The sequence below is a fragment of the Anolis carolinensis genome, unplaced genomic scaffold (genome assembly GCF_035594765.1).
Source record: "Anolis carolinensis isolate JA03-04 unplaced genomic scaffold, rAnoCar3.1.pri scaffold_7, whole genome shotgun sequence".
Lineage (NCBI taxonomy): Eukaryota > Metazoa > Chordata > Lepidosauria > Squamata > Dactyloidae > Anolis > Anolis carolinensis.
Window position 1 is genome coordinate 2,329,319 of NW_026943818.1, and position 16,259 is coordinate 2,345,577.

A 16,259-nucleotide genomic window follows, 5' to 3' on the forward strand; every position below is an offset into this window, starting at 1 on the left:
CAAAGCACGGTATCGGAGAATACTTTCATCCTTGTTCCGTCCCTTGCACCTTACCTTTCCAACAAATCCAGCCGAAGTTGGTGTCCGTGGGGCAGGGTGAGCAGCTCCATCCCAGAGCTCACGCCCATGAGTCTCTGTGTCTCCTTGGAAACGCCCAGTATCCTAGCAACCTGCAACAAAGAAAGTGGTTTAATCTCACTCTTCCGATGGAGAGACCTCGTATTATTACTGTTTTCACATACAGAGACTCCAGGGGGCTTATTTAGTGGAAGTGAGTCCCAGCAAGATAACCAACATTGACACAAATTTAATAAAAAGAGTGGCTGCAGATTTTAAATTGTATGTGCATACTCAGATACATCGACAGGGTTGCATAATGTACTGCATTTTACTGATCGTTTTTCCGTCCTGGCCAGCTTCCAGAGATATTCCACAACACCAAAGGGTGGAAGAGGATGAGGTTTACAGCTAATGCAAAAGGCCAGGCAAGATGGTTGTTGGTGTTTCTTCTCAAGAGCTTTTGAACACTGTCTGCAAAATGGCCAGCATGTTATGGATCTGGGATCTGTTCCCAATGGTTTTTTCTCCTTCTTGTGCTGCACGCCGTGTTTGCAGACGGGCTCAGCTAAATCCTCTCCCCAATGAAAACAAACCACCAAACCTGGCTTCAGCCTGGGGGAAGCAGATAAGTGCCTGCTCCAACACAGTGACTCTGGGGAGACCTTTGCAACATGCAGATTCTCAGCCTTGTTCGACCACAACAAGACGTGGAAGGCCAGGGATGATGGAGAGGGAAAGCTAGTGTCCAAGTACAGACATAGCACAGTGCCTAACAAATCTTGAGCATATGCCAAGCATAATGGATGCTAGTCGAAAATCATGTTGAAAACCACTCCGGGAACTACAGTCCAAAAAAGTATAAAAATGTCAAGCTCTGATTCCACCAGGCTTACCCAGCACTATTTATTTATTTATTACAATATTTATATCCCGCCCTTCTCAACAGGGGACTCAGGGTGGCTTACAAAAACACACACATATAAAAATTACTAGCTGTGCCCGGCTACGCGTTGCTGTGGCAAAGTGGTGGTGGTATTGGTTAAAAAGTGTTGTGTAATTTTTATTTGACGTTATTTGTATTTTTTTAATTCATTTTATTGTAAGTTATCTTTTTATTTATTATCTTTTATTATTTTCTTGTATTATTTTAGTATTTTCTGTTATTATAGTATTTTATTGTATTAATTTTTTAGTGTTTTTAATTATTTTTATTGGGTTGCTAGGAGACCAAGTTGGAGGAGCTTAGCCTTCTATCTGGCAGCAATTGGATAAAAGCAATTATTCCTCTCTCCCTAATTAGGACTTTATTTTTCTTTTTTGTTGTTGTATCAACCTAGAGGCATGGATGATGGGTTGTGTTGTCAAATTTCGAGGTTGGGGGGCCTGTAGTTTTGTCTGGTGCCGTGATTCCATCACTCTTTTATATATATAGATACAGTGCAATATAAATCAGTTAAAATTACTATTAACTTACATCAATATTCATAAAACACATTATAAAATACAGATAGGCGTGTTCAGTTCAAAAAACTGGGTCTGTTGATTGAGTTCCAGCGTACATAATAATAATTAACACTGCCAATTGTTATTCAAAAGCCTGGCCCCACAACCCACTAAGACACATAACAACATGATTTGGTTTTGGAGAGATTCTTAGTAATTCTCAACTGTCCCCCCCCCACCCCACCCAAGTGCCCTTATTTTTTCATACCAGGCAATCCACTTGGGTGATATGTTTGGCAAGCGTTTTGGCATCCACTTCAGCCAGGAGCTCCTTCACCTTCTTCAGCACTGCCATTTCCAAGGGCTTGTTTTCCAGGGGGATGAGAAGGGAGTGGAACGCCGCGGGGTTGAAGGAAGAGGTCCGTTCCACCACCGGGACCGCCAAGCCCACCACGTCATTCTCCGGCCTCCTCCGGGGTCCGGCCTCGGAGCCGTTCAGTCCAAGGCCCCGTTGAGCCTCGTCACCCTTGAGCCTCTCCACGTAGCCCTTGGTCGACGGTACCTTGCCCTCCCCCGGCGGACGTTCCCATTGAACTGGGGAGGGAGGGTGGAGCTGGCAGTAATGTCCTGTGTCCGGGTCGCTGTAGCTGCTGACCGAGGGAGAGGGGGACGCCCGGGAGTAGCCGTGGGACGGGGTGGAGCGGCTGCTGTCGGAAGGGTCGGCTTTGCTCCCATTCCCTTGGCACAGCTGCGGTTCACTGGAACGCCTGGTGACGGGGGAGCCTGGGGTGACGCTGTTGCCGGCCTGGCCCCCATTGGGTTTTAGCCGAGAGACTGAAAAGTGAAAGAGATGGCTGCATTATCATCAAGACTAGTAACAGTCCCGGTAAGGGACAAACAACCACTTCTTATTGAGTATCTTAATCAGTAGCATGACCCAGTTGAGCCCTTCCTACCAGTGCTGTAAGCTGGGGTTGCAGGGGTCTCGGAGATGGGAGATATCGAGGAGTGGAGGTCTTGGATCTGATCCACACTGACCGCACAGTTCCGGATGATGTCCCGGTGATGCGGCAAGGAGACGCTGAGCAAAGAAGAGGAGGACCTTGTTAATGTGGGGTTTGTGTATTGGTAGTGTTTAAATGAAATTTGTGTCTTGTCTGTATTGCATACTGATTGCATCATCCAGAGTGTACTATAGTCTGGAAAGAGTTAATTGCTAAGAAGCTGTATTGACCTTGATGTGTGGCTGGAACCTGGGGAGTGTCCAGACACAAGTGTGTATGCATTACTGATTGCATCAGTTCAGTTCTGTTCTGTGTTGAGTCTGCCTAGAGTGAGAGTCCTGTGTCTATTGTCTGCAAGTCTGTTTGTCTTGATTATTGCTGAAGTCAGTAAAACTTTGTATATAGTTTTACTAACGTCTCTGGATGTCTCTTCGTTCTGCGTTCCACTGATTCCATCCAACTGCTGCTGCGCTGCAAAATACTCTGACATTTGGTTATGGGCCCAGATCCCAGTACCTAGACTGGACCAGATTTCTGGAGTTTGGAGTGGAGAAAAAGTTGGAGCTGCGAGTTTGACCAAAGACAGGACCCGCTGTTCTGGTGAGCCTGCTTTGGAGTGTCTTCAGTGGAAGATTGATTTCAGTAGAAGCAAAGCTGCAAGCGGGGCGTGCTGCAGCCTGACTGATTGATGGCCAGAAGTGAGAAGTGTGGAGCCATAAATCTTGTAGCTTGAGTGGGACTTGCCAGACGCTGCTAAAAGTGTGTTTCGAATAACATCAGTGGCTGGGCTGAAACTCGAGAGCGAGGGTCTCCGGAAGGTGAGATAATGGCTACCTCAAATTTGACAATGATTGAGAAGTTAAATGACCATAACTATAAAGAATGGTCTGTGTATATGCAGCATTTGCTGGTGAGAGAAGGGCTGCAGAAGACAATCTTGGGCACAGAAGCAGAGAGAAAAATGAGAGAGGACTGGTGAATTTGATCTTAAGTATAATGCCAGATCAATTAGTGCATGTACAACATCTACAGACTGCCGAAGAAGTGTGGCAAGCTCTCAGGAGTGTGCATCAGAGAGAAAGCACACTAGGCAAAATGATCTGGACAAAGAGGCTGTACAGAGCGAAACTAATTGAAGGCGGAGATGTAAGACAGCATGTGAAAAAGATGACAGAGTTGTTTCTGGAATGCCAAGCCAGAGGTGTTCAAATAAACAAAGAGCATCAGGCATACATCATGATGTCTAGCCTGACTAGTGATTGGGACCATCTGCTGTATTCATTGCAAGCCGTGCCGTCGCAAGATCTGAGTTTGGATCTGGTGTGTGCGAGAGTACTTGGGAAATACATAGATTCAAAGTCCCTGGTCCAGCTCCGATTACCTGGTGGGGCAGCCCTCGCCCCTGATGATCTTGTCGGCCGTCAGCCCGTCGGTCATGGTGATGCTCCTCCGCTTGATGTGCCCCCCTTTCTGGTTGTTGCTGTGGCCGTGCGAGCCGCTGTGCTTCCCGTTGGCAAGTCCATAGCTGGCCTCCAGGTAGCGCAGGGGGAAGGTGCGGTTGATGGGGCAGTAGAAGATGGCCCCGCTCTGCTCCGAGACCGGCTTGCGGTTACCCACGTAGAAGCGCACCAGGGCCGGGACGTTGTCAAAGCTCTCCTGCTCAAAGAGGTACTGGATGTGAGTGCGGCCTTCGCTGGACTTGACCATCACCTTGTTGATCTTGAAGTGGAGAGGCTCGTTCCGCCAGCGGCACGTCAGCACGTAGTCCCCCAGGCTGGTGAGCGAATCGCGGATCAGAAAGTCCCCGTTTCTCTGTACTAGACTCTCAGAAACCTGAGAGGTCCACATGGGCAAAGGGAAAAAAGAGATTAATATTTTTTAGACCTGCTTTCTCTGAGAGGAATGGGTTGGGTTTAGGTTTTCCCAGTGGGGCCTCACCTCTCGCGGGATGCGGCCGTGGTACCAGGCGTGGCTCCGGAGGTCCGTGCTGCTGAGCTTCAGCTCTTCTTCCAGCTCTTTGTGAAGCTTCTCTGGCGATGAATCGAGGATGTACTTCTCCTTGGAGAACTGCAGAGAGAAGGAGGAGGAGATGACATCAGAGGCAGCCACCCGGTCCCTGCAAGGAAGAATCCCAAAGCACGCCCAGCTCCCCAGGAGAAGCCTGATGAAAAAGCCTTCATAGTGCTATCCCCTTGCTCTAGATCTCCCTTCTTCCTTTGAAATTGCTTTTCATCCAATTATGTTTTTTGAAATTACAATTTGTGCCTGAATCTTGTAATGCAGGGGTCCCCAAACTTTTAAAACAGGGGGCCAGTTCACGATCCTTTGGACCGTTGGAGGGCCGGACTATAGTTGGCCACCGAGCAATGATTAATAACAACAACAACAATAATAAAGAGGGTTGGAAGAGACCCTTTGGGCCAGGGGTCCTCAAACTTTTTTAGCAGAGGGCCGGTCCACAATCCTTCAGACTGTTGAGGGGCCGAATTATCATTTGGGGGAAAAAACCCAAACAAATTCCTATGCACACTGCACATATCTTATTTGTAGTGCAAAACAACAATAACAATGAAAGACCAATACAATATTTAAAAATGAAAATAATTTTAACCAACATAAACCTATCAGGATTTCAATAGGAAGTGTGGGCCTGCTTCTGACCAATGAGATAGTCAAGTTAATTAGGATTGTTGTTGTTGTGTGTCTTCAAGTCAATTCAGACTTTGGGCGAGCCTAAGACCAAAATTATTTATTTATTCATTTACTACATTTATTTGCTACATTTATATCCCACCCTTCTCACCCCAAAGGGAACTCAGAGCAGCTGTATGTACATACAATATATTATTAGCATAGCACAATATTGGCATTATATATTACTATATTGAACTATATCACTATACTGTAATATTATATGTAATATATAACATATAATTAATATTATTATATGGTATTATTATTAGTATTATATTGTATAAAATGATAATATTATTATCAATATTATATGTATATACAATATATTATATTATTAAAACTGATATAAAAATATTATATTATAAATGAGGGCAGGGGCCAGGTAAATGACCTTGGAGGGCCGCATCTGGCCCCTGGGCCTTAGTTTGGGGACCCCTGCTTTGGGCCATTGAGTCCAATCCCCTTCTGCCTTTGTGCACCAAAAGCGCAACCAAAGCACCCCTGACAGACGGCCACCCAGCCCCAATGTAATAATAATAATAATAATAAACGAAATCCAGCATATCTATCTTGTTTGCTGTGTCATACAACGTCATCGTGTCAATAATAATGGTTGTAAGAGAAGAGACCCCTTGGGTCACTTAGCCCAACCCCCTTTGCCCTTGTGCTGTGGGGGCCGGATAAATAGCTTCAATGGGCCACATCAGGCTCCCGGGCCTTAGTTTGGGGACCCCTGTTGTAATGTATTGCCCAGTATCCTGTTGGTGCTGCAGGCATGCAGGCGTTCACACCACAGTTTTGTCTGAAGTGGGACATTCACGGAAAGTGAAGATGTGTGATTAGTTGTGCACATGTGGGTGCGTGATCACTTGTGTAACATTCAGCACAAGGCTCAAATAGAGCCTGTTTTTAAGGACGCTGTGAGTCCAAACTGGCTAAGTGCCCCTTGCTGCCTCTGGCCTGGCTACAAGGCAGCCAAATCTCTCCCAAAGGGCTATGGCTTCCGGAGAGATTAAGCCGACGTACTTGTGCTAATCATGGCAGATCTGGCCCGGCCCGTTATACAGTCTCCCCTTCCCTTTTTGCAGTTTGCCCTCCTAATCCTCTCTGTTCCCTACAGGGATTTCACAAAGGCTGTATTCACTTTCCTTTCATTCGCCAGGTTCCAACTTCTAGTTAAGCTAAGGATGCCAACGAGTAAAGTATTGTTTGTGTTCTTACCAGACATCATGGGAACCACTAACCGCATAGGCAAACTGATGAAGAAGCACAACCTACAAACTATCTACAGGCCCACAAGGAAAATCCAACAAATGCTACGGTCAGCGAAAGACAAGAGGGATCCTCTCTCCTCTGCAGGAGTCTACCGGATCCCATGCAGCTGTGGACAAGTCTCCATAGGGACCACCAAACATAGCGTTCAAACACAAGTCAAAGAACACGAAAGGCACTGCAGACTCACTCAACCAGAGAAATCAGCCAGAGCAGAGCACTTGATGAACCAACCTGGACACAGGATATTATTTGAGAACACAGAAATGCTGGACCACTCCAACAACTGTCATGTCAGACTACACAGAGAAGCCACTGAAATCCACAAGCATGTGGACAACTTCAACAGAAAGGAGGAAACCATGAAAATGAACAAAATCTGGCTACCAGTATTAAAAAAGTCAAAAATCAGAACAGTAAATAAGAAGCAGAGGAGCCCCAAGGACGGCTAATGACTCTGAACAAAGAATGCCCCCCAGGCAAGAGACAAACCTTTCCAATGCTAATTAGGGTGATTAACTGAAACAGCACTGGCTTCCAACTGACAAAGGACTCTTGTCACACCCTGGACTCTCCACAGATATATATTTACCTTCCTTGACTAGTTTATCCATGCCTCACAACCTCTGAGGATGCCTGCCATAGATGTGGGTGAAACGTCAGGAGAGAATACTTCTGGAACATGGCCACACAGCCCGAAAGACATACAACAACCCTGTGATGCCGGCCATGAAAGCCTTCGACAACATATTGTTTGTTTGTGGGCAGATCTGGAGAGAACAATGCAACGGGTAGGAGCCACCCCTTCCTGTCTCTCCCCGCAAACCACCCTGAAATGTGGGCGGCAGATTGCCAGAATGAGGCAGAAATGGGTTAAAAAACCCCTGCTGCTGCTGCTTGTCAAGCCGGCTGGTGCAATGAATAATGATGACAGCTTGAAACAGGGGAGCCTTTGCATTGAGATGAGCGGGGATGGGCCGGGGGCGAATGTCCACGCACCTGAGCCTTAAGCACACAAGCCCACCCCCTCCATTTCTCCAGCCCCTTCCCTCTCTAAGGCCCATCAGTCTGTCAAGCCTTCATTCAGCAAGTCCAACAAAAAAGGCACTGCAGACTGATTCAACTAGAGAAGTCAGCCATAGCAGAGCACTTGATGAACCAATCTGGACACAGCATATTATTTGAGAGCACAGAAATGCTGGGCTACTTTGACAACCACCATGTCTGACCATACCGAAAAGCCACTAAATCTACAATAAGTATGTGAACAATCTCAACAGAAAGAAGGAAACCATGAAAATGAACCAAATCTGATTACCAGTATTTTTTTTAAAAAAATCAAGACAATAAATAAAGAACACCACTCGGAAGCAAGGGAACTCCAGACAGTAAACAATCAAGTGCCTGTTAACACCTCCCAAATAAAGGATGCCTCCAGACACAACAGCCAGTGTAGATAATGGGAGCTGCATCGCACAATGGTCTGGCTCCTCTATTCCCTGTTTCAATCAGAACAATGACGACTCCAAACCTTCATTTATGTTTAGCGGTAAGACAACCACTCTGAGATAGGGTTTTGTATGTTTTCCGGGCTGTATGGCCATGTTCCTGAAGTATTCTCTCCTGACGTTTCGCCCACATCTATGGCAGGCATCCTCAGAGGTTGTGAGGTATATGAGATAGGTCACAGGCCAAAGTGTCTGGATTAAATCCCTGCCACAGTGCTGAGGGAGACACCAACCTGAAGCCCTGGAAAGTTGCTGCCAGTGAAGTTGTTGTTGTGTTATTCTATGGTCAGAGGTGTTCAATTGCTGCCTAGGACCTTTTCAGTTAGGCCTAAAGGCACCAGATCTTGCTTGATCTGCTAAGCTGTCAACCCTGCTCAGTACTTGGATGAGATGCTGACCACAAATGCCAGATGCAGTTATAGCAGGCATGGGCAAACTTCAGCCCTCCAGCTGTTTTGGATTTTAACTCCCATAATTGTGGGGGTTGAATCCAAAACACCTGGAGGACTGAAGTGTGCCCATGCCTGAGCTATAGGCTCTATTGCAGTAGCAATATAAAGATAGAATTATTAGATTAAAATACCCAGATAAGAGGGACCTAGTAAAATTCAGAATAGAATGACCAGCTTCATTATAATTCTATTCTGAATTTTACTAGGTCCCTCTTATCTGGGTATTTTAATCTAATGATTCTGGGATGGCGACATCAATGATCCAAACCTTTTTCTTTTCCACAACTGTGATGTCTGGTGTGTTGTGTTCCAGAACTTTGTCCGTCTGGATTCGGAAGTCCCACAGTATCTTTGCGTGCTCATTTTCCAATACTTTTGCAGGTTTGTGATCCCATCAGTTCTTTACTGCTGGCAGGTATTACTTGAGGCATAAGTTCCAATGGACCATTTGGGCCACATAGTTGTGCCTCTGTTTGTAGTCTGTCTGTGCGATATTCTTACAGCAGCTGAGGATATATGATCAATAATAATAATAATAATAATAATAATAATAATTATTATTATTATTATTATTATTATTGAGATCGGAAAAAACAGCTCTGAATATTCCTTGCCTAAGAAAACCCTATGAGATTCCTGGCCCCCATAAGTTGATGGCACACCTTTTAGCTTTTCAGATCATATCATCTTGATTTATAAGCAGCCCATTTTGAGCCCATTTTGTCACATGGGATGTCAGAAGGGATGTGGGTCTCTCCCGTGCGTGCGCTTAAGGCGGCTGCTGCTTTGCTCCCTCGCCCCCACCCCTCTCCTCTGCCTCTGCAAGGGACCCCTGCCGGGAATAAACAATAAGGGACGGGAGGAAAGGTGACCTTGCCGGGTAAAGGCCAAGGAACAAAAGCCATCTCCGCAACAACATACACCACAGCCAGTGGAACAGGGAAGCCTTGGAGCCACTGCTGCCTCCTGAATGGGGGACATGCCCCACATTTTGTGTGCAGGGAGGAACATGGGTACTGGTCGCGCCACCTGAAGCCTGGTCCAAGACAGGCAAAGGACTAGATCTCTCCTCCCGCTCACACACATACAGGCCTATGTACCATCTTTGGGTCCTTGGAAAACTGAAGCAAGAGACTGTAATGTCTTCTCTGGGAAATGGACTCAGGGATCAGCTTGGTTTTTTTTTTTTTTTTTGCAACCCTGGCACAATGGATTCAAATAGCGGGGAAATAATAATAATAATAATAATAATAATAATAATAATAATAATAATTGACTCAAAATGCAGACTGTGCAAGGAAACCGACGAAACCATGGATCATATCCTCAGCTGCTGTAAGAAAATTGCACAGACAGACTACAAACAGAGACACAACTATGTGGCCCAAATGATTCATTGGAACTTATGCCTCAAGTACCACATCCCAGCAGTAAAGAACTGGTGGGATCACAAACCTGCAAAAGTATTGGAAAATGAGCACGTAAAGATACTGTGGGACTTCCGAATCCAGACTGACAAAGCTCTGGAACACAACACACCAGACATCACAGTTGTGGAAAAGAAAAAGGTTTGGATCATTGATGTCGCCATCCCAGGTGACAGTCGCACTGACGAAAAACAACAGGAAAAACTCAGCCGCTATCAGAACCTCAAGATTTAACTTCAAAGACTCTGGCAGAAACCAGTACAGGTGGTCCCGGTGGTGATGGGAACACTGGGTGCCATGCCAAAAGATCTCAGCCAACATTTGGAAACAATAGACATTGACAAAATTACAGCTCCCCCTGTGGCCGGAATCGTGAAGCTGGAAAGATGTTAAAAATGCCTCTGTGTCTGTCTAAAACTGAATGTTGTTTGTCTGTTGGGGTGAGAAGGGTGGAATATAAATACTGTAAATAAAATAAAATAAAATAAACGTTGCCCCGAGTCCCCGTTGGGGAGATGGTGGCAGGGTATAAATAAAGTTTATTATTATTATTATTATTATTATTATTATTATTGACACAACGACATTGTATGACACAGGAAACAAGATAGATATGCTGGGTTTCGTATCACAAAATCACAAGTCGAACACTTCCCAAGTGTCTAGGACTGTGTGATGTATTTTCGGATGATGTGTGCAGATCCCAGCAGGGTGGTCTTTTGCAGTTGGCAGATCGTGATTTTGTCAATGTCTATTGTTTCCAAATGCCGGCTGAGATCTTTTGGCACGGCACCCAATGTGCCCATCACCACCGGGACCACGTGCACTGGTTTCTGCCAGAGTCTTTGAAGTTCAATCTTGAGGTCCTGATAGCAGCTGAGTTTTTCCTGTTGTTTTTCATCAATGCAACTGTCACCTGGGATGGCAACATCAATGATCCAAACCTTGTTCTTTTCCACAACTGTGATGTCTGGTGTGTTGTGTTCCAGAACTTTGTCAGTCTGGATTCGGAAGTCCTGCAGTATCTTTGCGTGTTCATTTTCCACGACCTTTGCTGGTTTGTGATCCCACCAGTTCTTTGCTGCTGGCAGGTGGTACTTGAGGCATAAGTTCCAATGGATCATTTGAGCCACACAGTTGTGCCTCTGTTTGTAGTCTGTCTGTGCAATTTTCTTACAGCAGCTGAGGATATGCTCAATGGTTTCGTCGGCTTCCTTGCACAGTCTGCATTTTGGGTCATCAGCTGAATTTTCGATCTTGGCCTTAATTGCATTTGTTCTGATGGCTTGCTCCTGGGCTGAGGAGCAGAACTAAGTGCACCTAACCCATTAGCATTATGGAGAATCAAACCCAAACGAAGTCTATACTGGCTCGGTCGTCGCCCAGGATAAAAAGAACCGCGGTGGATGCTGCTGATTCTGGACATCCATCGACAAGTGGGCTACGGAATCATCAAACCCAAATGAACAGTCACAAAAGCGGCAGAAATATACAATGCCAGAAAACCGAACAATTATTATTATTATTATTATTATTATTATTATTATTATTATTATTATTATGTTTATGTCCGAGATGGGTGTCTTTTTAGAGCAGGAGTGGAGGCAGAGAAGCAAATGGAGCCTTGACCAAACGGTGACCAGTTGCAGAGTGCAGAGGCCCCTGCACCACCTCAGCCCTTTGGCGCAGGCGGAGGAGGGCTGTGTGGGCGTGAAAGCGGCGGCTGAAGAGCCACCCGGCTATGCATCCCTCCATCCATGCATCCATCGCTGATCTCACTCCCAATGCTGCATCCCTCTACCGGGCTCGCATTGGCTGCCAATGATGTCATTGCTTCAAGGGCCGGGTGCGCTGCCATTGGTGGCGAGGAGGAAGAAGGCTGCTGTCAGCTGGAAGAAACACAGCCGGCCGGCCGGTCATCATCGGCACATGGCACACGCCGCCGGGTTCGGCACAGAAATCAAGGCGGAGGGTGATCCAAAGGGACAGGAGACGGACAGGCGGTTTAGAAGTGCTTTGAAAGAGAAAGCAGCTCTGAGATGGCTTCACACACACACACATATGTATCAAAGGAAGGGGGTACCACACCTTTCTTAACTCCTGCACAGCCGGCACAGAAAGAGACATAACACTCCATGAAGAAAGACTGCCAAACCTCACCCCATATCCAAGAGATCAAGATTATTATTCTTTTTAAAAAGCATAGCCAGACTCCCAAATCTCACCCCACATCCAAGAGACCAAGATTATTATTATTAGCCAGAAGCATAATAAGTCTCCGGGGCTTTGTAATAAATGTATTTGCCATGACGGGCTTTTCCAGCACCGGCGTCTTGTTTGCAAGGCTGTATTCCCCTGACACTTTTGACAGCAGGGATGCAAGGAAAAAAGAAGCAAGCAGCCATCTGAAACTGCTGAGCTTTTCCTTTCAGCACCATGGACAGCTCCCTTTTCAAAACTTCCAGAGAAGCCTCTCAACCTCTTCCTTATCATAGTCTGGGACTAAATAGATGCCACATAAGTAAAGGCAAATAGATGTCACATAGGTAAAGGTAAATAGATGCCACATATAAAGGTTAAAATATTAAGATACCCATCGGATGAATCCTTGCGAAACATCAGGAAAGAACACGACTGGAATATGTCCATACAGAACGAAAAAATTCAGCAATCATAAACGAGCCACCGTTGCAAAAACAATGCTTCCTATTCTAACAAATACAGCAGAGTCTCACTTATCCAAGCTAAACGGGCCGGCAGAAGCTTGGATAATCAAATATCTTGGATAATAAGGAGGGATTCAGGAAAAGCCTATTAAACATCACATTAGGTTACGATTTTACAAATTAAGCACCAAAACAGAAAAAGCAGTTCAATACGCAGTCATGTTATGTTGTAATTACTGTATTTACAAATTTAGCACCAAAATATATTGCAAACATTGACTACAAAAATGGCTTGGATAAGCGAGGCTTGGATAAGTGAGACTCTACTGCACATTTCATTTTCAAACAGAGTCGTAATTCAGAGGGTCCTCAGTGCCTGAGCCCTTAAGCCGTGGCTTGGGTGTCAATCTCCCATTCCTTGCATGCCTTCCTTCCTTACCGAGGCCTAAGCGAGCAAACAGTGCCAAGCTCTTTGGGGTCTTGAGCAAAAGGCAAAAAGCAGGAGAATAACGCAAGAGAATGGGCAGTGAATTGGACAGCGGGTTGGAGCAGGCATGGGCCAACTTGGGCCCTCCCTCCAGGTGCTTTGGACTACAACTCCCATCATTCCTAACAGCTTCAGGCGCCTTCCTTTTCCCCTTCAGCTGCTTAAGCCAGGTGCCAAAGGGATGACTTCACGGGTTCTTGGTAGGGCCTTAGCTTAAGTTAATATAATTAAAAGAAATACTCCGCTTCTGAGACTGTTTGGAAATGATTCCATCACACAATGCTTGCCCCATCCCGTCAGAATCTGTCTGCAAAGAGTCACAGGATGAGGACTACTAAATTGAAGGTAAATCCAGACAAAACATAGGTATTCCTGATCAGTCGGAAGGTGGATCAGGGTGTGGGGTTACAACCCTAACCCACTCCCTCGGAAATCACAGCTTTGCAGCTTTGGGGTGATTCTGGACTCATTGCTGACCCTGGAACCCCAAGTGTTGGCGGTTTCCACAGTTAAAACGTGTGCGCCAGCTACATCCATACTTTGAAATGCTATATCTGGTCATGGTAGTCCCGTCTGGACTACTGCAATGCTCTCTGCGTGGGGCTGCCTTTGAAGACAGTTCAGAAGCTGCAACTGGTTCAAAGATCGGCAGCCAGGTTACTAACCATAAGAGTACGATTCCCAGTCCCACTGGCTGCTTATCTGCTTCTGGGCTAAATACCAAGTGTTAGTTTGTACCTATAGTGTAGGTAATAGTGTATCTATCTATAGGTAAAGGTTTCCCCTGACGTTAAGTCCAGTCATGACCGACTCTGGGGGTTGGTGCTCATCTCCATTTCTAAGCCGAAGAGCCGGCGTTGTCCGTAGACACCTCCAAGGTCATGTGGCCAGCATGACTGCATGGAGCGCCGTTATTATTAATAATAATAATATAATATTATAATATATTGTATAGGTAAAGGTAAAGGTTTCCCCTGACATTAAGTCCAGTCGTGTCCGACTCTGGGGGTTGGTGCCGATCTCCATTTCTAAGCCGAAGAGCCGGCGTCGTCCGTAGACACCTCCAAGGTCATGTGGCCATAGGCATGACTGCATGGAGCGCCGTTACCTTCCCACCAGAGCAGTACCTATTGATCTACTCACATTCTGAGGGTTGGTGCCCATCTCCATTTCTAAGCCGAAGAGCCGGCGTTGTCCGTAGACACCTCCAAGGTCATGTGGCCACTGGCAGGACTCCATGGAGCGCCGTTACGGTACCTATTGATCTACTCACATTCTGAGGGTTGGTGCCCATCTCCATTTCTAAGCGAAAGAGCCGGCGTTGTCCGTAGATACCTCCAAGGTCATGTGGCCATAGGCATGACTCCATGGAGCGCCGTTACCTTCCCGCCGTAGCGGTACCTATTGATCTACTCACATTCTGAGGGTTGGTACGCATCTCCATTTCTAAGCCAAAGAGCCGGCGTTGTCCGTAGACACCTCCAAGGTCATGTGGCCATAGGCATGACTCCATGGAGCGCCGTTACCTTCCCGCCGGAGCGGTACCTATTGATCTACTCACATTGGCATGTTTTCGAACTGCTAGGTTGGTAGGAGCTGGAGCTAACAGCAGCCTCTCACGCAGTATCTATGTATCTATCTACCCCAACCTCAATGAGGGTCTCACCTTTGCTCTCTTTCCCCACACAGGCCCTCCCCTCGGAGCCTCACCTGCACCTGCATGAAGGAGCCCCGGTAGAAGCAGCAGGCGGCCGCCGACAAGGCGCTCCAGAGGCTGCAGCGCTCCGTCATCCTGGCCGGCAAAGGAAGGAAGGAATGAAGGAAGGAGTGAAGGAAGGGCTCCCGGCGCCGGGAGGAGAGGCTTTAACTTCTCCCCCCAGCCCCGCCCCGCCCACCATTACCTCATCCTTAGGACCAGGGGCGTGGCTTAGCCAGGAGGACCCCAAGGGGGTGAGAGAGAGAGAGAGAGAGAGAGAGAGAGCCCTCCCGCCGCGCATGCGCACTCCAACCTCACTCCATCCTCCTGAAAGCAACAGCAGCAGGAATGGATGGATGGATGGATGGCACAGGAAACCCATCCATATCATTATATCTATATCTATTTATATATATAGCGATAGAAAGATATAGAGATAAAGATACATAGATATAGATACAAATACATTGATATATAGATATAGAGATGCAGATACATAGATAGGTATATAGATACAGAGATACAAATACATATATATATATAGATATAGAGATAGATAGATAGATAGACAGAGATAGAGAGAGATACATAGATATATATATAGAGATATGGATACAGATATAGAGATAAAGATACATAGATATAGATACAAATACATTGATATATATAGATAGATATAGAGATGCAAATACATAGATAGGTATATAGATACAGATATATATATATATATAGATATAGAGATAGAGATAGATAGACAGAGATAGAGATACATAGATATATATAGAGATATGGATACAGATATAGAGATAAAGATACATAGATATAGATACAAATACATTGATATATAGAGATAGATATAGAGATACAGAGATGCAGATATATATATATAGATATAGATAGATATAGATATACATAGATAGATAGAGATAAAGAGATACATAGATATACAGTAGAGTCTCACTTATCCAAGCCTCGCTTATCCAAGCTTCTGGATTATCCAAGCCATTTTTGTGGTCAATGTTTTCAATATATCATGATATTTTGGTGCTAAATTCGTGAATACAGTCATTACAACATAACATGACTGCGTATTGAACTACTTTTTCTGTCAAATTTGTTGTATAACATGAAGTTTTGGTGCTTCATTTGTAAAATCATTACCTAATTTGATGTTTAATAGGCTTTTCCTTAATCCCTCCTTATTATCCAAGATATTCGCTTATCCAAGTTTCTGCCGGCCCGTTTAGCTTGGATAAGTGAGACTCTACTGTATATATATATAGATATAGAGATACATAGATAAATAGACAATAGAGAAAGAGATACATAGATATATAGAGAGATATGGATACAGACATATATATATACACACACACACACACATATACAGATATAGAGATGATGATGATGATGATGATGATAATAATAATAATAATAATAATAATAATAATAATAATGATAGTGCGGTTTTCTGGCATTGTATATTTCTGCCGCTTCTGTGATTGTTCACTTGTATTTTGATTCCGTAGCCCACTTGTCGATGGATGTCC

General features: G+C 45.2%; 1 protein-coding gene across 4 annotated transcripts in view; it reads right to left on the reverse strand.

Moving 5' to 3' along the window:
• Nucleotides 1-16,259, reverse strand: part of sh2d3c (SH2 domain containing 3C) — a 53,837-nt gene that overhangs the window by 8,564 nt on the left and 29,014 nt on the right. For 3 of the 4 annotated variants that reach the window (XM_062959413.1, XM_062959412.1, XM_062959414.1), the window contains 5 exons: nucleotides 4,446-4,574; nucleotides 3,889-4,340; nucleotides 2,460-2,584; nucleotides 1,772-2,337; nucleotides 55-170 (listed from right to left, as the gene is read on the reverse strand). In XM_062959413.1, the coding sequence (XP_062815483.1) occupies nucleotides 55-170; nucleotides 1,772-2,337; nucleotides 2,460-2,584; nucleotides 3,889-4,340; nucleotides 4,446-4,574 (1,388 nt within the window). Of the gene's footprint in view, nucleotides 1-54; nucleotides 171-1,771; nucleotides 2,338-2,459; nucleotides 2,585-3,888; nucleotides 4,341-4,445; nucleotides 4,575-14,723; nucleotides 14,891-16,259 lie in introns of those variants that run through there. The other variant, XM_062959415.1, reaches the window with a different exon arrangement.